The 19444-nt window shown below is 42.2% G+C and overlaps 1 protein-coding gene across 3 annotated transcripts in view; it reads left to right on the top strand.

Moving 5' to 3' along the window:
• LOC136847897 (gastrula zinc finger protein XlCGF57.1-like) overlaps positions 1–16365 on the top strand; it is a 54859-nt gene extending 38494 nt beyond the window's left edge. For all 3 annotated transcript variants that reach the window (XM_067119939.1, XM_067119937.1, XM_067119938.1), the window contains exon 3: positions 12486–16365. In XM_067119939.1, the coding sequence (XP_066976040.1) occupies positions 12543–13682 (1140 nt within the window). In that variant the 5' untranslated portion in view covers positions 12486–12542 and the 3' untranslated portion in view covers positions 13683–16365. The remainder of the gene's footprint in view (positions 1–12485) is intronic.
• Positions 16366–19444: the final 3079 nt, after the last annotated feature.

Raw genomic sequence — 19444 nt, forward strand, 5'->3', positions numbered from 1 at the left:
GCGAGCCGCTCCGAGTGCTTGAGATTCTGTGGAATATCAAGTATCCCGATCTGGTCTGGAGAGATTTTCCTGGGCCCAGTTCGGGAGCAGTGCGAGAGAAAGGGCCGAGGCACCCAGGTGTCTCGGCTCCTCTTCCTGCCAGCACTGCAAGCGCTCCCCGAGTGTTTGCCAGCGCTCGGTTGGGTTCCCAGCCTGGTGTCTCGATCCTGTAGGTTCGAACATCAGAAGAAGCAGGGAAGAGATTCACTTTGGAAGTCCTGCGGGACTTCTAAGGGACTGACTCTCTTCCGGGAGACAAGTTTCTCTCGTTGGCTCTTCCCGCCCTCGGGCGGGAACTGATTCGCATTCTCCTGTGGGATCTTGCGTTTCGGGGGCCGCGAGAGCGCGGCCTCTTGAGGCCACGCCCTTGTTGCCAGTCTTGGAAGTCTGCATCTAAGACTGGTTCTGTGCTTGGCTCTTTCGATCTATTAGGAAACAATGCAGCCGCTCCTGATTTTTGGAAGTCTCGTGGGTAGCTCGAATTCTATGAATCACGAGCGCTCTCCTTATGAGAGGCACACTACGAGAGAAAGTGCCGAGACACCCAGGTGTCTGGTTGCCGGGACACCCAGGTGTCTGGGTGCCGAGACGCCCGGGTGTCTGGGTGCCGAGACGCGGTGTCTCGATACTGCCCGCCAGCTGCTTCGGTTGCTCGGGTGGGCTTCATTCTTGTGTCTCGAACTTTAGGGTTCGAGCATGCAAGATAGCAGGCACAGAATTCCCCTTTGAACCTTCTTCTCGAGGGGCCTCGGCCTCAAAGGAGTTTAGAGTTCGGGAAACTAGCAATTGTTCACAGCAGACGAGTCCGGCCTGCCCAGTTACGATTGTGTTCACGCAATTGGCTCGGCTCAGCCCCCGGTCGCACTTACGAGACTGGCTCGGCTTGACTTGGCTTGCCAGACTGGCTCGGCTCGGCTCGGCTTGCCAGACTGGCTCGGCTCAGCTCGCCAGACTGGCTCGACTCGGCTCGCCCCGCCTACCTCCTAGTCCGCCGCATACCAACCAGCTGGATCGCGTTCGCGTGATCGGCTCAGCCCTACTCGGTTTTTTCCGATTCGGGTCCTCGGTTATGTTCGAGCGAACTTTTTGCTCTTCCCAGGAAAGCGCTTTGCCACGGCACAAGTTCTCTTTCCCCGTGTAGCAGTAATCTCCTTCGGTTGATTATTGCTCACGGTCCGCCTCTCCTGCTTATCTGGCAGGACAGGTAGGGATACTCTTTTCTCCTCACCTGTTCTCTTCTCCTTTCGGTTGTTCTGAGAGGCGCGAGACGGACAGAGAGAGCTCCGATGAAATTTTCATTCGGAGTTCGGCTGCCTGGCGTGCTTTGGGTATCGGTCCCCCGATTCTCTCGTATTATAACCAGGTAGCCGAGGAGGGTTTCATGGGATCTGTCAAGGTCTCCCTCCAAGGGGAGAGGTACATGAGTTTCACGCATCGGAAACAGCGAGGGTCTTCCTCTTCAAGTTACGATCGCCCCTGTGTTCTCGGAGAACTTCGCGCCGACGAATCGGTGCGAGGATCCCTTGGACAGGAACGCAGCTCCCCCAATGAATAACCTTCATCACTCGCAACCCTTGCAGTTCCCGAGGGACCGAGAGTGTCGTGGACTGCCGCGGTCCTGGCTTCCGAGAGCGTTCTCGACCTGATGAATTCTATTCTTCGGAGTTAATTCAGGTCGAGACACCAAGCTTCCACCCCTGCCTCGACAGAATATGAATTCTTCTTGCCTCGGAGGGTCTTGCCGACTACAGTTTTTTGGACAATTCTGGTGCTAAGCAGAAGGACTTTGTCCCAATTCGGATCTCTGGTTTCGTAAGTCCCGAGTTGGCTCGACCCTTGGGAACGGACCATTACTTGGTTCTGCCTTTCTCTTTCAGAGATTTGCCAGATTCCTTGGTAATCAAGGTTCGCACCAGGGGACTGACTTGTCCTTTGGACAATGGCCAAGAACTTTGGGTCTTAGTCATCTCAACTTGGCCTTGAGTTCAAGCCAGCCCCCCTCAACTCCTTAGCTAATAAATCCTAGGCTTCAGAAGAAGATTGCAACTGCTGATGCCTGGACGAAATGATACTTATCGAGTCTCTGGAACTGGCAGCAACATTGCCGAGACCTGGGAATGGATTCCTTGAGGAGAAGTATCTATTTCCCTTAGGTCTCTGCAATTCTTTCCATCGAACTTCCATCCCACCACCTCTCCCGTGCTCCCGATTCGGGAAATGCCAGCCGGCTAGAGCTAATTGCCTCGGTACCCTGTCATCTTGCAAAAGCTTCCCCATGGTGGAGAATGGAAGTCTGCTTCCTTTCCTCTGTTCTTTCCTCTTCAATGTATGAGGAAAGAGTTAGGCTAATGCTTGATTGAAGGAACCTTCGAATATGCTTGCATATTCCCCTCACATCTTGTGTCTACTTACAGATTCACAGATTGAGGAATAGGCGCACACTGGTAAGACCTTGTCTTGAAGTTGTGTGACCGAGACGATTAGTACCTTCTCATCACCGTCCTGGGCTCAGGGTAGCCTTTTGGCTGTCCGAGAATTCAGGATGGGTTTTGTGGCACTCACTGGTTTCGTTGAACAACAAAACCACAGTAGTGGCATTTGTCGACAAACAAGAGGCAATCGTTTTTTCCTCCTGTTTCACCTCGACATTTGCAGGTACTTGAGTGTTGTTCTATTGCACACTCGACAGCTGAATTAACCAGATGCATTCCTGGTGGGGATGTATTGGTAGGCAAGCCTGGCCTCGGGTTTGAGTGATCGGGACGGAACATGCTGCTCACTCTTTCTTCACGAAGATTCATGCAGAGACTGCTGGACTGAGAAATCCCTACCATCCTTCTGTTGCCTCCCTGCACACAAGTCGGTAGTTTTTCCTCCCTCCTTCATACCAGACCAGGGGCTGCTCCGTTGAGGCATGCTGTCTTTTTGGTGAAAACCCGATATCGACGTTTTTTTCCCTCCGTATTTGTCCATTTCGCTAGGGGTTCACAAACATTGCTCACCCCGAGTTACAGACAAATACTTAAGCCTTCGCCTTCATCCGACGTGATTGCCGAGGCATCGAGAAGAATTCTGCTTGACCCATCCTCCTGTGCAGCTACACAAGAAGCGGTTCTTGAGGCAGTACATCCCTGTGTGTTCAGGACTGGGAGACTTTCCAGCTTTCCTTGCAAGCACAGGCTTTCTCGCCGAGCTGCAACGGATATAGCTGGATATCCCTTGAAGTCCTCTGCAACACTGTCCCAGGGACTGGATCCGTCTTCGCTGGTGGTGTCGTTGTCGGAAGTTCTTCTCGGGTCAGAGTTGCTCGTCAAGTCTGGACTTCCTCATCTTCTCCGCCGAGGGTTGCTTCTCTCCCTTTCATTTGTGAAGAACGTAGGCCCTTGCGACCTAGTCTTCTATCTGAAGTAGCCTTCGTCTCCTCAGTCGAGAGTTAGCTACAGACGAGAAGCTTCTTCAGTCGTGCTCTCCTAGGGAACTGTTTCCTGGTTGGCATATGACTCTTGTTTATGGTTCCTGTCCGTGTTCTGCACGTGCCTTACGAGAGTCGTCGGATAGAGATATGCTCTCTTAGGACCATCTCTCATCTTACCCTGGCCTTGGCATAGAAGATGGAAGAACAGGGATGGGGATCATACCTCGACTCCTTCTGGGATGTCGTAGGTTGACTCCGAATCCATTGGCATCTACTGTTGGGTTCGAGTCCTTCTTGTTCCCCTCCTCCTTGGACTTTGTGACGATGATCCAGATTATTCATTACTTTGCCCTATTGGGAGCTGTGGTACTTTCTGAAAGGCTCGACATTCCTAACGTGGATGTTGTCAACGTTTTCGCTAGTACTGTCTCTCCCAAGGAAGAAGTGTCTAAGGACACATCTTCCTCCTGACTTCGTGAAGCGATGAAAAGAGGTACTTGGCAGCTGACGACGACGATACCGGTACCTTTCACCTGAGAGCTCACGAAGTCGATGGCGTGGTCCATCCCTCGCATTCCGGAAGTTTCTGTCGGTCTGGAAGCAAGACGTGGTCTCTTTGTCTTCTTCCTTCGGTCTTGCCCACAGGCCCTTGGAACCCTTTTTCCTTGGCTCTGTGGTGGCTGCTCAACAAGTTGTGTTGTCTTACCCAACTCCTTCAAGAGGACGAGTAGCATCTCGCCCAAGGCGTTGGTTCTGGAAGTGAGAAGATTCCAAGAGTGACTGGCCTCTCTTCCTCCTCCTTCCCCGTTCTCCAACTTCTCCTCCTTAGGGATGAGAATAGGACTCGAACCAATAGCTGCTGGAACTGGCACTGATGCGGTAAGACTACACATTGAGCACCCGTTCTATTTTTCTTATAGAATCATAGAAGCAATTCCGCTCCTTCCTCTAGCAAGGGGAGGAAGGAGAGACTGGCAATAAGTGAACCCTATCTCGGCTTTTCCTTACTGCCTCCGACTCTAGATCCTTCCAGCCTATTTCGTAGGAGTTACGTTTCCTCACTCATGCGAAAAGGTCCAGTATCTGACATTTGATCTTGCAGTTCCTACACTCCGATCAATATATCAGAGGCACGGTACTCCTCCTCGCTCTTTTGACCAGTGAGTCTTCCTAATGTAAAGGACTGAGGGTTTGTATATTGTGTCGGAACAAATAACAATTTTTAAAGTAAATTGTATTTTTCCTAACTATACAAACCTGAGGTCCTTTACACTTTATGCCCACCTCATGCCACCCCTCAATCTGAACCTGGACCGAAAGGCAAACTGGAATGTTTACATCCGGGCAGGCGGGTATCCCCGCCTACTTGGCGGTAGTTACTGCCTAACCACCTTGCTCAAGAGTTTAACGGCTGTTTCCAACCTACGCCTGAAAGTAATTCCTAATGTAAAGGACCTCAGGTTTGTATAGTTAGGAAAAACACAATTTACTTTAAAAATTGTTATATTTTGCCAAAGGTGCTAGGTGGCAAATCATTTCAAAGCAAATATCATCACCTCCAGGAGCAGATTTATTGCTGTTCAAGAGAGCATATTCCAGCTCTTCCATATTGAATTTCATATTATATATCTTCCTTTGTTTCAAAATTAAGTATTATTGATTCTGCTTTATTCTTTATTTTTCTGAAATGTTTGTCCAAATTTTGGTCACTACTTATTTTGGCAAAACTTTCCCCAAGTATGTTACTAATTTCGAAGGGATCTAAAACATATTTGCCATTGTCTAATATAGCTTGTCTGGGTAGTCTAATGTTTGTTCCATTTATTTTTTGGAATTTTTCCCATACTTTTTGAATGGATGTTTTGCTTGTTATTTCCAATACATAGGACCTCCAAGATATTATTTTACCTTTTATGACTTCTTTTCTGAATTTAGCTGATATTTTATTATATAAAGTTTTTAATGTATCTATTTCTAATAGTACAATTGTCATTTTTAATATATTTTCTTCCAAGAATGGCTTTGATTTATTTATTTTATTGAATCATCTGTTTAGAGTATCTAACCTTCTTGCTAAAGTGTTTTTCTCGTACTAATTCAGAGAGATCATCTGACCACGAGGGAACTTTATTATGTTTTTTATTATGGGGTTTTGAATGAGGAATAGCTTTGTCTGCTGCCTTTTTAATGAAAGATACAAAGAATTCGTTTGTCTCATTGGGATTTCTCAAATAATCATTTGGCAGTATATTTCTGGTGTGCAAGTTAAAAATGTCCCAATCTGCTTTTTGCATGTTATAATGTGAAGAGTATGGTTTTGGTTTATTATTTAATAAGGATGTTATTATGGGAAAATGATCACTTGAGTAGGAGTCATCACAAGTATTCCAGTCTAGTTTGTCAACTATATTTGTTGAACAAAGGGTGACATCTAGAGGAAAATGTTCCATGGGTTTTTGAGCAGTATGTATTTACTTCGTTGTCATTCAGACAACAGAGATTATGTGTTCATCAAGTTTTCTATTTTTTCTCCATCTTTATCCGGTGTAATGTTGTTATAGTCCCATGTTGGGTTATGTGCATTGAAATCTCCTACAATTAATATGGGATTCTTAAAATCTTTTATTATTTTCTGTAATATGTTTAAATCGTATCTTTTATTAGGCTGGTTGTATAAGTTCATAATATCAAATAAATTATTTTCTATTTTCACTGTTATTGCTGAAATTTGTAATTCAGCATAATCTATATCTACTTTGTTGTATATCACTTTATTATGGACATATATTGCTGTTCCTAAATTATTTTCATTTTCCTTTGATGTTGTGGCTAGTAAATATTTACCTGTATTTGGAACAAATTTTCCAACGTGTTGTATACATATAATCATTGGTTTGTATTCACTTATGAGTTGTTGGACTTCTCCTAAGTGCATTCTTGTTAATAATCCATTTATGTTCCATTGAATTGTATAACGATTGAATGGTGTAATATGAGAGTGGTCAAATTACTCTGAATTATTTAAGTTGATTATTTTTTTTAATTTGTTATAAGTTAATTTGTATTTTTGTAGGTCTTGATTCATTTTTTGTTGCTGTTTCATTTTGACTTTCGTTGGCTGTTACATTTTTACTATCTTGATTTAATTTTTCCATTTTGATTTTTTTTAGAATATTATCTACAACACTGATACGATTTTCTTTGTAATATTCTAAATGTTCAATACACATGCAACCTTCTTCATGAGATTTGATGTTTGTTTTTTCCTTATTCCTATACTTCATGAAATTTCTTATGGTGTTGGCTAGGTTTTCTTTGGTTATAGTTTTATTTTTGTGGCACATTGCTACAAAGCATTTACTACAACCACATGTGTCGTCATGTTCATTAGTTTGTTGTTCCTTCTTGGTTTTTCTTGCGGTGCCTGTAATTGGTGACGGGTGAATTTCTTTGCTTTCATCGTAGTTATCTGTGTGTTGGTTTTCCATTTCACCTGAATTATGTGATTCTGCTCCCAGAGGTATTATTGTTACAATGGGAGACAGTGGAATGTTTGGTTTAGTGTTCTGTTTCTGAACTTTAGCTTTTGGTGAGATCAGTGGATTATTTATCTTTTTACAGCTTTGTTTGGTGGAATTAGGTTGGGTCTTATCTAGTTGCCTTTTCCGAGTTGTGTCATCCAATTTGTTACATTCTTGTGATTTTAATTCTTCTCATCTTTCTCTATGTCAGTATTCGTATCCATTTCTGGCAAGGAGGTAAATCTATTGTCAACTGTGATAGTGTCATTGTTGTATGAAATTTCCATAGAAGAGCTCTTTTGATCATGTATTTTTTTTAGTGATATTTCTTGATTTTTATTGCTGTTCACTTCAGTTTGGGTATTGTTTGATTTTGAAGTATCTGCATACCTAAATTTCTTAGCAGGGTCATTCAATCCTCTCACTTTAATTCTAACTTTGCTTCCCTAACGACATTCCAGTTCGTCTTGTAGTAATTCAAGTTCGGTATTGTAAATATAGAAGGCACATGTTTAAGATCAGGCATGATGTTCTAGGCCACAATTTATGCATTTTGGTTGGCCACAGTCCCAGCGTGTTTTATGTTCTTGTGAACTGCAATAGGCACATCTGGGAAAACTTCTGCATTTGATGACTGTATGGCCATATTTGCAACAGTTCTTGCATTGCATGGGTTTGGGAACATAAGGTCTTAGTTCCCTGTTTAGTCCAAGTATTTTAATTTTCAAGGGCAAGGTTTGGCCACTGAAATTTATTTTTGCTATTTTGATAGATTTATTTTTCTCTCCTGCTTGGGACCTCATATAGTTCGCAGTCTTCAACACTGCTGTATCTTTTCTGTAGTGAATCTAGAAACATTGATTTGTTTTGTATTTCTTCTTCTAGATTTGGTAATATCACTGTGCCTTGTACACTGTTCATGGTATCATGCCTTGTGACACTTATATTTATGTTCTCTGTGTTGTTAATATTTTGATAATTTTCTGTCTGGATTCTGGTTGTTGTTGCAACCCCTTTTTTAATTTGTCTTATGCTCATCTCTTGCGATGGGCATCGGTTCAACAAGTAATTTTCCAATTTTAGTAGGGATATGTCTTCGGTTCAACAAGTAATTTTCCAATTTTAGTAGGGATATGTCTTGGTCGGCTTGTAAATTCAAAAACCTTGACCAGTTTGATTCTCCAAAAATGGAATCAAAGTGACCCAAGGTTGAGTCTGGTCTATATTTTCTTGTATTTATTCTTTTAGGCTCCAAAGGGCCTACAGTTGAAAAGTTTGAACTATATTTTTTGTTCCTTTTTTTGATAGGGACAAAGGCACAGAAACATCTGGTTCAAAGGAGAATGGTTCCTTTTTCTCACAGGGGTCATCAACATTTTGAGAATTTTCAATATCCAAGGTGGGTGCAGAGGTCGTCATCTGTGCCAAAACAGTATCATCAGAGGGCCCAGAGGTACTCGATTCTTTATCGTTACGATTCATAAAGATCGAATAGAAAGAAAAAAAAAATAATAAACCTGAAACTTTAAAAAGATATCATTAGCCTTTCATGGGGTTTATTCTTCCACTAATGGCACAAGTGAGAGCCGACTCCCAAATGTCCGACCCCTACCCTACCCCACAGGGGATGGCACAATACGATTAGAGTGGCCCAAGTGTAAGCCAAACCTGCTTGCTAGGACCGAGATTATTACAAGAATACAATCATCCCCACCCTAATCATATTATGGGCAAACCAGATAGAATGCCGAGAGTTCTGTCTCCAGAACCAGACCCCTCTGGAATCCTTGGTCTAGCCCTAAAGAATAGTTCCGCCTTTGAGCTATCAATCTGATAACTCTCAGGTCCGAACATTATTGGGCAGTTGATGATCCCACCGCAGCTCTCACTATTTAGCTTCGGATATAAACCCATTCCCAACTAAGAAGATTGCGGAACATAGCCTCTCCTACCCCTCTAGGAAAATGCACTTTACTACGTCTCTTTCCACCCTCTTTCCCATAAGGGAAGAAAAGTTAAGTATACCTTAGTTTTACCAGACCATTGAGTTGATTAACAGCTCTCCTAGGGCTGGCCCGAAGGATTAGACTTATTTTACGTGGCTAAGAACCATTTGGTTACTTAGCAACGGGACCTACAGCTTATTGTGGAGGGAAGAAGGGAAGAGAGAAAGAAGTATTGACTGGGAAGAAGTTCTACTGCAGATTCCTGGATGAAATGATACTTATCAAGTCTCTGGAGCTGGCAGTGATATTGCCGAGACCTGGGAATGGTTTCCTTCAGGAGAAGTATCTTATTTCCCTTAAGTCTCGGGAATTTTTTTCATCCTGCTTCCTTTCCCGTGCTCACGATTCAGGAAATGCCAGCCCGGCTAGAGCTAATTGTCTCAGTATCCTGTCATCTTGAAGAAGGTTCCCCATGGTAGAGAATGGAAGTCTGCTTCCATTCCTCCGTCCTTCTTTCCTCTTCGAAGTATGAGGAAGGAGTTAGGTTAATGCTTGATTGAAGGAACCTTCGAATATGCTTGCATATTCCCCTCACATCGTGTGTCTACTTACGGATTCACTGATCGACGAATAGGCACACACCTGTAAGACTTTGTCCTGAAGGTGTGGGACGGAGACGATTAGTACCTTCTCATCACCATCCTGGGCTCAAGGCAGCCTTCTGGCCTTCCAAGATTTCAGGATGAGTTTTGTGACACTCAGTGGTTTGTTGAACAACAAGCCACAGTAGTGGCATTTGTCGACAGACAAGAGGGAATCATTTTTTCCTCCTGTTCCACCTGTCGACATTTGCAGGTACTCGAGTGTTCTATAGCGCACTCGACATCTCAGTTAGCCAGATGCATTCCTGGTGGGGATGTATTGGCAGGCAAGCTTGGCCTCGGGTTTGAGTGATCGGGACGGAACGTGCTGCTCACTCGAAGATTCATGAAGAGATTGCTCGACTGAGAAATCCCTACCATCTTTCTGTTGCCTCCCTGCACAAGTCGGTAGTTTACTCTTGCTCCTTCATACCAGACCCAGGGGCCGCTACGGCGAGGCATGCTGTCTTTCTGGGAAACTTGATATCTATTTTTTTCCCTCTGTATTTGTCTGTTTTGTCAGGGGTTCTCAAGCATTGCTCACCCCGAGTTACAGACAAATGCCGGAAGACTTCGCCTCACGCTGGACCTGATAGCCGAGGCATCGAGAAGAGTTCTGCTTGACCCAGCCTCCTGTAGCAGCTACACAAGAAGCAGTTCTTTGGGCAGTACATCCCTGTGTGTTTGGGACTGGGAGACCTTCCAGCTTCCTTTGCAAACATAGGCGTTCTTGCCGGGCGGCAGTGGGTATAGCTGGATATCTCTTGCTGTCCTAGGGAACTGTTCCCTGGGTGGCATGTGACTCTCGTTTAGGGTCCCTGTCCCATGCTGCATGCGCCCTTACGAGAGTCGTTGGATAGAGATGTGCCCTCGTAGGACCATCTCTCATGTTGCTCCGGCCTTGGCGTAGATGGAAGAATAGGTGAAAGGGATCAATACCTCGACTCGTTGGATGTCGTAGGTGGACTCGGAATCCTTCGACAGCTATTGTCGGGTTTGAGTTGTCTTTGTCCCCCTCCTCCTTGGACTTTGCATCGATGATCCCCATCATTCGTTACTTTGTCCTTTAGGGAGCTGTGGTACTTTCCGAAAAGGCTCGACACTCCTAACCTGGATGTCAGCAACATTTTCGCTAGTACTCTCTCCCAAGGAAGAAGTGCCTAAGGACACATCTTCCTCCTGACTTTGTGAAGCAATCGAAGGACGTACTTGGCAGCTGACGACAACAATACTAGTACCTGCCACCCAAGAGCTCATGAAGCCGATGGCTGGGTCCATCCCTCACATTCCGGAAGTTTCTGTCAGTCTGGAAGCAAGATGTGGTGTCATAGACCACACTCTTGTCTTCCTATGGTCTTGCCCACAGGCCCTTGGAACCTTTTTTCCTTGGCTCTGTGGTGGCTGCTCAACAAGTGCTTTCGTACCCGGCTCCTTCAAGAGGACGAGTAGCATCTCGCCTAAGGTGTTGGTTCTGGAAGTAAGAAGGATTGTGAGAGTGATTGACCTCTCTTCCTCCCCCTTCCCCATCCTTCTACTTCTCCTCCTTCGGGATGAGAATAGGACTCGAACCAATATGTGCTGGACACATCGAGCACCCGTTCTATTTTTCTCCTAGAATCATAGAAGCAATTCTGCTTCTTCCTCTAGCAAGGGGAGGAAGGAGAGACTGGCAATAAGGGAACCCTATCTCGGCTTTTCCTTACTGCCTCTGACTTGAAGATTCTTCCAGCCTATTGCGTATGAGTCAAGTTTCCTCACACATGCGAAAAAGTCAGGTATCTGACATTTGATCTTGCAGTTCCTACACTCCAATCAATATGTCAGAGGCTCGGGTACTCCTCCTCGCTCTTTCGACCAGGAGGAGTAACCCAGGTGTGCAGAACTCCAGTCAGTTCAGGAGACTCACTCAGATTCCTCCCTCCAAGCAGTGAGTCTTCCTAATGTAAAAGACCGATGGTTTGTATAATGTGTCGGAACAAATCACAATTTTTGAAAGTAAATTGTATTTTTCCTAACTATACAAACCTGAGGTCCTTTACATTGCATATTATGCCCGCCTCATGCCACCTCTCAATCTGAACCTGGACCAAAAGGCAAACTGGATTGTTTACATGCGGGCAGGTGGGTATTCCCGCCTACTTGGCGGTAGTTACTGCCTAACCACCTTGCTCAAGAGTTTAACGGCCGTTTCCAGCCTACACTGAAAGTAATTCCTGATGTAAAGAACCTCAGGTGTGTATAGTTAGGAAATATACAATTTACTTTCAAAAACTGTGATTTTATCATTCCTCTGCTCTCAAAGTACAAATGAGAACCCATACTGGAGAGAAGCAGCCATTCACCTAGCCAAAGGAGTTTTTCTCTATCCTATGTTCTTAAAAGGCACATGGAAACTCATACTAGATAGAAATGATTTATGTATATGCACTGGGTGTCCAAGTAGCCTTTTCATTAGAACCACCTCAAAATGCACATGCAATTTGTATAAGCAAAAGGTCATTCTTCTGTAGATAGATATATAATATTCCCAACTTATGAAGGAAAGATGCTGTTCATTTGTTTGTCAAGATTTATAATATCCCCAACTCATGAAGGAAAGATGCTGTTCGTTTGTTTGTCAAAATTAGAGTAACTTGGGAATTTGTGGTAAAGGCAAAAGCTGCTGGCCCGAATAAAATTGATTCCAAACAGAATCCAAGGGTGCCATTTTATTTCTTTTGAGACAAATTGTGTCCAGATGGTCATTGCAATGTGATATTTGTTTTCCCAAAGGATGCTTATGTTTTCCCAAAGGATGCTTATTTTAGAGTTGAAATGAGCACATACTGTAAAACATGAAATTATTTTGAATTTCAAATTCTGATTTTGTTATGAATGGTGCTATTCAGAACAAGTTTTTCTCAGATTTTTTATTTTATTTCAGAGTATTCCAAACAGAGGAAAATTTCAAGAGATCATAACTAGGATTTGAGTGTTGTAAATGGAACATCCTGTGGAAATGTCATTAATCAAAGAAGAGATGGAGAATTTGGAGGAGGATCTTCCTGAAAACACAGATGAAGACCCTTTATTTGCAGATCCCTTCTCAGAAGTCAAGGCAGAACCAAAATTATTTGACCATGGTATATTTGATGTGAACTGTTCATCCCAATCTATTAAGTACGAGGACAGCTCTCCAAGCTGTGATGGTGAAAGTGGAAAGAAGTTATGTATTGCAGAAGAAAATAGACATTTGGTTAAAACAAAAGAATTTTCAAAGAGAAGCAACACAGCAGGGAAGCAAATAACTTGTGCTGAATGCCAAAGGACATTTTCAAAGATGTCCCTCCTGAAATACCACATGAGAACTCACACAGGTGAGAAACCATATACTTGCTCTATATGTCAAAGGAGTTTTTCTCGTCAAAGTAATCTCAAAGTACACATGAGAACTCATACAGGAGAGAAACCTTATACTTGTTCTATATGTCAAAGAAGTTTTTCTGATCAAAGTAGTCTCAGAACACACGTGACAACTCATACAGGAGAGAAACCTTATACTTGCTCTATATGTCAAAGAAGATTTTCTCATTCACGTCCTCTCAAAATACACATGAGAACTCATACTGGAGAGAAACCTTATACTTGCTCTATATGTCAAAGAAGATATTCTCAGCAAAGTACTCTCAAAACACACATGAGAACTCATACAGGAGAGAAACCTTATTCTTGCTCTTTATGTCAAAGAAGTTTTTCTCATCAAAGTCATCTCAGAATACACATGGCAGCTCATAAAGGAGAGAAACTTTTTACTTGTTCCATATGTCAAAGAAGATTTTCTTATCAAAGTACTCTCAAAATACACATAAGAACTCATACAGGAGAGAAACCTTATACTTGCTCTATATGTCAGAGAAGATTTTCTTGTCATAGTCATCTCAAAACACACATGATAGCTCATACAGGAGAGAAACCTTATAGTTGCTCTATATGTCAAAGAAGATTTTCTCAGCAAAGTACTCTCAAAACACACATGAGAACTCATACAGGAGAGAAACCTTATACTTGCTCTTTATGTCAAAGAAGTTTTTCTCTTAAAAGTCACCTCAGAAGACACATGAGAACTCATACAGGTGAGTAACCGTGTACTTGCTTTATATGTCAAAGAAGATTTTCTCGTCAAAGTACTCTCAAAACACATGAGAACTCATACAGGAGAGACCATTCACTTGTTCTATATGCCATAGTAGTTTTTCTTGTCCTGTCGTGCCTGACATATTAGTTTCCCTTCTTACCTGCGTATTTCTTCTAAGTTGACGAAGCAGTCGTCCACAGCGTCTCTTCCGTAGTCAGCCACTTACGAGTCTGTTATTTCGAAGGGAATTAGATTAAGGTAATTATATCTCTCAGAAAGGCGTAATGGAGGCGAATTGGTAGCTTATTACTTTAATGATGAAAGTTAACTACAAACTCAAGTACAATTTCCGGTTACAGTTACTATCTTGAAATCACTCTTGCTAGACAGTTCAGTTAAGTCTGTTTGGGACCACGAAAGCAAGGGGAAGCTGCGTTTTTCTCTTATGGGTTGACTGAGACTCGAATGCTCCTCTTCTGGCTTCTGGCTTCTCTGGAACCCCTTGTTCTTGTTGTCTTCCAACTCCTCCTTTTCAGTTCCCCATTGGAAGATTTTATCCGTAAGGCCTCCCCTCGAACAGCTTGATTGGTTAAGGACGGTGGTGGGTGTTGTTAAAATCTCTCCTTAGAGGATTTGATTGGAAATGACCTCAGGAGGAGGTGTAACGGACTTCTCCCTAGATGTTTGATTGGAAAGGTGTTGAACTACATCACTTTGTCCAGCCCCTTTTCTATGGAATTTCCATGTAAACGCCTCCTGTTGAAGGCGGGGTTATTGATATGGCTGGAATGTTAAGCTTCTGACGAGGTGCTGAGTGATCCTTATTCATTTAAATCGTGAGGGCACAGTTTCCAGATTTTATGATCGGTTTTATGGCCCTAGGAGTGATATACTCGCTCACTGTTTTGAGTTCGTGCAAGGCAGTTTCTCGCAGTTTGCTTACTCAACACTTTTAGTCCCGCAATACATAACAACCAAGGCTTAATTGTTGTTCTCTCTCTCTCTTCTCTCTCTCTCTTCTTTATTCTTTTTTTCTCTCTGTCTCTCTCTCTATTCTCTCTCTTTCTCTTTATGCTTTCCTATCTAATTTTTCCCTATACTCTCAAAACACACATGAGAACTCATACAGAAGAGAAACCATATACGTGGTCTATACGTCGAAGAAGATTTTCTCATTCAAGTAATCTCAAAACACACGAGAATTCACACTAGACAGAAACTGTATACTTGATCTTTGTCCAGGTAGTTTTTCTAATTCTGAAATTCTCAGAGTACACACTGGAAATCATTGTAGAGAGAGGACATTCTCCAGTCCTAATGTCAAAAATGTTGGACAATTTCAGGTGCTTTGAGATTACTCATGAAAATTCGTAATATTTAGAGGGCAGTTTAATGTACTGAATGCCAAAAAGATTTTTAGAATTCCTCTGCTCTCAAAAACCTTACGTGAACCCATATTGGAGGGAAGCCATTCACGTCTCATGAGTGCTAAAGGAGATATTGTGAATCAAGGTGTCTGAAAAGGTGTGTGAAAACTCATACTAGAAAGAAGTCATATACACTATATGCACTTGGTTCCCAAGAGTTTTTTGTCATCAGGTCTGTCTTAGAATGAATGTGTTAACTTGGAAGAAAGATGTCAGTCATTCTTCCACATGATGTTCAAGCAATTTTTCTCTTGTAGATTCATAACATACGCGAGAAGTCAAGGAGGACAGACATTGTTCTTTTAAACTGCATGTTATATTTTTGCCTTGTAATCTCCAAATCACAGTCATTGTTAATCTCCAAATCACAGTCTGGTTGTAAATGCCAAAATAGTGTTTTCAAGTGTCAAAATGCACAAGCAAAGCTATTCATCAAAGGTGATGTTCAGTTATACTAACAGATTTATTAAGTTTTGCATCCCAAACTAAGTTGCACTGGGTATAGAAATAATTATTGTGAACTTATCTGCAAAATCTATAAAAAAAAGCAACGGCAACATAAGGGACTATGAAACGTAAAATCTTTATTTACATTTTTAGGATCCAATTAATTTTTACATGGAAGTTTTTCTGATTCTGTATTGTAGACTGTGCTACTGAGAGCGTTTGTTTACTCCTTTTTTCATATATTTTATTTCTGAGTATTCCAAGCAGAGGAACATTTTATCAGAACCTAGCTAGAATTGAGTATTGTGCGTAGAACCTCCTGTGAAAGTGGGAGATGAAAAATCATTATCATTGCTCTTTTTGTATGATTTCTAAATTAAGAATTAGTTTTGTCATTGGCTGACATGAATTTTCCTTCCTTTTGTTGTTAGACATTATGCGTATGCTTTTGTATATGTAGTTGTAAGCTTGAATATTTCCATGAAATGTTAGTCTTAGTGGAAGTAAAAAGATTGATTTCTTCATTAAATATCAATGAAAATTAGGTGCAGTTTTATTTTGATTATTTTTGATGTGTTCTTGGTTTTATTATTCTACAAAGAATGAGATAAAGCTTTAGTAGATCCTGGACACAGTAGAGTGACTGTTTTCTGTTGTAAGCTAACCAGTCAGAAGTGTGGAGCCCGGACTTGTTTTGTAAACGACTAAAGTACTGTATCATTCTGGTTAGATTAAACCTCTTTTTTAGTTTATTTCAATGTATAAACTTGAAAAATATGTATGAATGTATAAAAATAGTTTATATAAGAATAAAATCTTTCATTTGACCTCATTAAAACTTGAATAATATCTGAATAATATTGTACGCGAACCAAAGTTCTTTGTGACGGTCAAACAGAGGAAGAACACAAAGACTATCGGGAGGTAATACTCCGTCCTCCTTCACTCTTGTCTCCTTGTGGCACCAACTCTGCCATGACACTTGTGGACAACTAAGGTGGGCCCTCTGCTCATAATGGGACTGGTATATGTCTGATGGTCATCCCCTACACAGTCATCGACCAATCGCTTGCACCTGTCACTCCTCCTGTGGTGCTGGGGTTTCCCTGGTTTTCCCGGGAGTTTCTGAAGGTACTTTAGTGGTCCCTAGGTACATATAGTACTTGAAGTGTCTTTTGTTAGTCTTGGAACATATTGGGGCTGCTTTGGAAATTCTCTCTTACCAGTTTTTTGTAGCTGGACTGATTCTTTTGTCATTATTTGTGGTCAGTCGTAACATTTCTTTTGTCCTGATTAGTTCTCAGTGATGACCTATTTCCCATCATGACCTGTAAGGTTTGAGGGAATCCACCCCTGATGGTCTGGTTAGAAGCCAGAGTCCTATGTGAGGTCATTTTTCATCCTTGAAACTCACCCTAATTTAAAAGCCCCAGGTTCCCACTGTGGCTCCTCTATTATTGTTAGTTAAGTGGGACCATTGTAATGGATTATTTCCGGGAGAAATTAACATAAAATTCTCTTAAATCAAATTAAGATTCAGCAGGAAAACTACTTTTAGGAATATGATTGATCTCATGAATATCTACAAAAGTCTTTTGTAATGGCCAGTGATATTCAAAGTACTTTCTGTCGGCTCTCAGAGTCAACAACATCGTCTCTGGGCGACAGACCACCGATGGATGGTCTTGTTTGTCAGTTTTCATAAGTTGTGTTTTAACAGAGATCTTTCACATTCACAACTGATCCCTGATCTTCTTCTCCTGCCAAGAGCTACTGGATTTGCAGAATAGCAGCACCAGTATGCAGTAAATGTGCTTTGCTGTCGAACTTCTGAGTTCCAGAGGCCCTTTATTCCTCACACCGTTGGACTGAGGGTCAGCCTTCCTGAGGGTGTTGTGCAAATGGATGCTCAAAAGTTCAGGCGAAGATGCAATGCATTACTGCCCTAATACGATTCAACTTGTATTATATCTATTCACTGATTTGTTAATTTATATTTTTCATTTCTAATAACCAGTCTTTTCTGTCTGTATTTCCAGTTACCTTCTGTTACTTCTCTCAAACGAACACTAATATTCTTTGGAAGCTTCTCGAATTTCAAGTCAGTGGCCTCTTTTGTGGGCTTGTTCCATATGAATAGGGTTCATTTTTTTAATAATAATAATAATAATAATAATAATAATGTAAAACAGACTTATCGTAATACTGTTTTACATTCAGGTCTCTGAAAGATTATTTTGTGCAGTTAATCTTGCAGGAATTGATTTTCATAGGGTGTTCAGTGTTCACCTTTTGGCCCAAGAAGTTGAAACAGTAACGAAAAGCAAATCCTCTTTAAAAATTGGTTCCCTTTGCTTTGGTGAGACAAAAGGATTGTTTTTTTGAACGACGCCTGAACACCAATACTCTACAAGGCTTGCCACACATAGCTGACTCTTTGAAGTTTGTACCGGACAAAGCAGGTGTTGCTTACTGCCTGTGACTCAGTTTTCTAGGAGTTTTATTTTAGCTACAACTGAAATGTGGAATAGTTTGCCTAGTGCAGTTGTGGAATCTTGTGATCACCGGATATTCAGGCAAGGAGTAATTCATTCCTGCTCTCTACTGATGTCTCCTGAATTTCAGGTAATTGGTTTTATTTTCTATTCCCTCATGTTTATTTTATTCTCACCTTTTCCTAAAACTTATTTCTGCCGGCCGATTTCCCTTTGGAGTCCTCTTGGGTTTATTGTGGTCTGTTGACTCTGTCTGTGAGGGTCTTCTCATTTTCTTCAGCTGAAGATTTAGAGAGAGAGAGAGAAATGGTTGGTCAGGAACTTCAAGCACTTTTTGGCGCAGGTAGTGACAGAGTTCCACAAGATCCCGTAGCAGCTATGGAATGTATATGCTGTGTGATACGAATTATAGCGCAGAACATATTCCTAAACTAAATAATGAGGTTAAAAATGTACTTGTGCTGAATGCAGGTAACTGGGTGAATGTTGGAATAGTAAGTTTGATGCAAGAGGATGATCAGTCTCCAAACTGTCATCAACAATGGACTGGATTAAACTGGATTGAACTACAAGCTGTCTTAAGAGATGTAATGAACCATGCAACCCAAACAGCCAGAGAAGTAAAGCAGGAAACCTGGCTGATGTGGTGCGCTCAGACGACCCGTCTAACCCCAACTGCGAAAATATGGTGGTGGTTCAACAAGGTATCAGGAAAGATCAGACCACCACAAGCACATCATCCCAACCCACAGGCAGAAGTGAACAGACCTGCGCAACATTTTGCAGACAGGACCAAAACGGCACATCTGACACCAGCCACAAGGGAAAGGCAGGTGACACTAGATCCAGGGAGAGGGCTAGTTATCAACACAGCGCGCAATGAGCCAGACGACACTGACACCCCATTCACAATGAATGAGCTCAACAAGGCCCTCCAAAAAGGAAAGGACAAGCCCCAGGATCAGACATGATCACATACAGCATGCTGAAAAATATGGGCACAGCAGCCTAGGAAGTACATCTTCACATAATCAACAGAACATACACTGAGCAAGTCAGACCCACACAGTGGAATCAACAAAACACACAGCCAGTTCCCAAACCCAAGGAACCAAACTCCTGAAGGCCCATCTCTCTCATCAGCTGCACAGAGAAGACCACAGAGAGAATGGTACTAAACAGACTCCTATGGAAGTTACAAAGAAGGAACAGGCACACAAGAATGCCTAGCAGATGTAACGTCAACAATTAACAACAGAAAATCAATTGTAGTTTTTCTCGGTTTAGAAAGAGCCTGTGAACTAGCCAGCGCAGCCGTCATCCTCGCAACCTTGGTGGACAAAAGAGTTAAGGGTAACCTGTTAGCATGGGCCAAAGGATACATGCAAAACAGACAAGC

This window comes from Macrobrachium rosenbergii, chromosome 17 (genome assembly GCF_040412425.1).
Source record: "Macrobrachium rosenbergii isolate ZJJX-2024 chromosome 17, ASM4041242v1, whole genome shotgun sequence".
NCBI lineage: Eukaryota > Metazoa > Arthropoda > Malacostraca > Decapoda > Palaemonidae > Macrobrachium > Macrobrachium rosenbergii.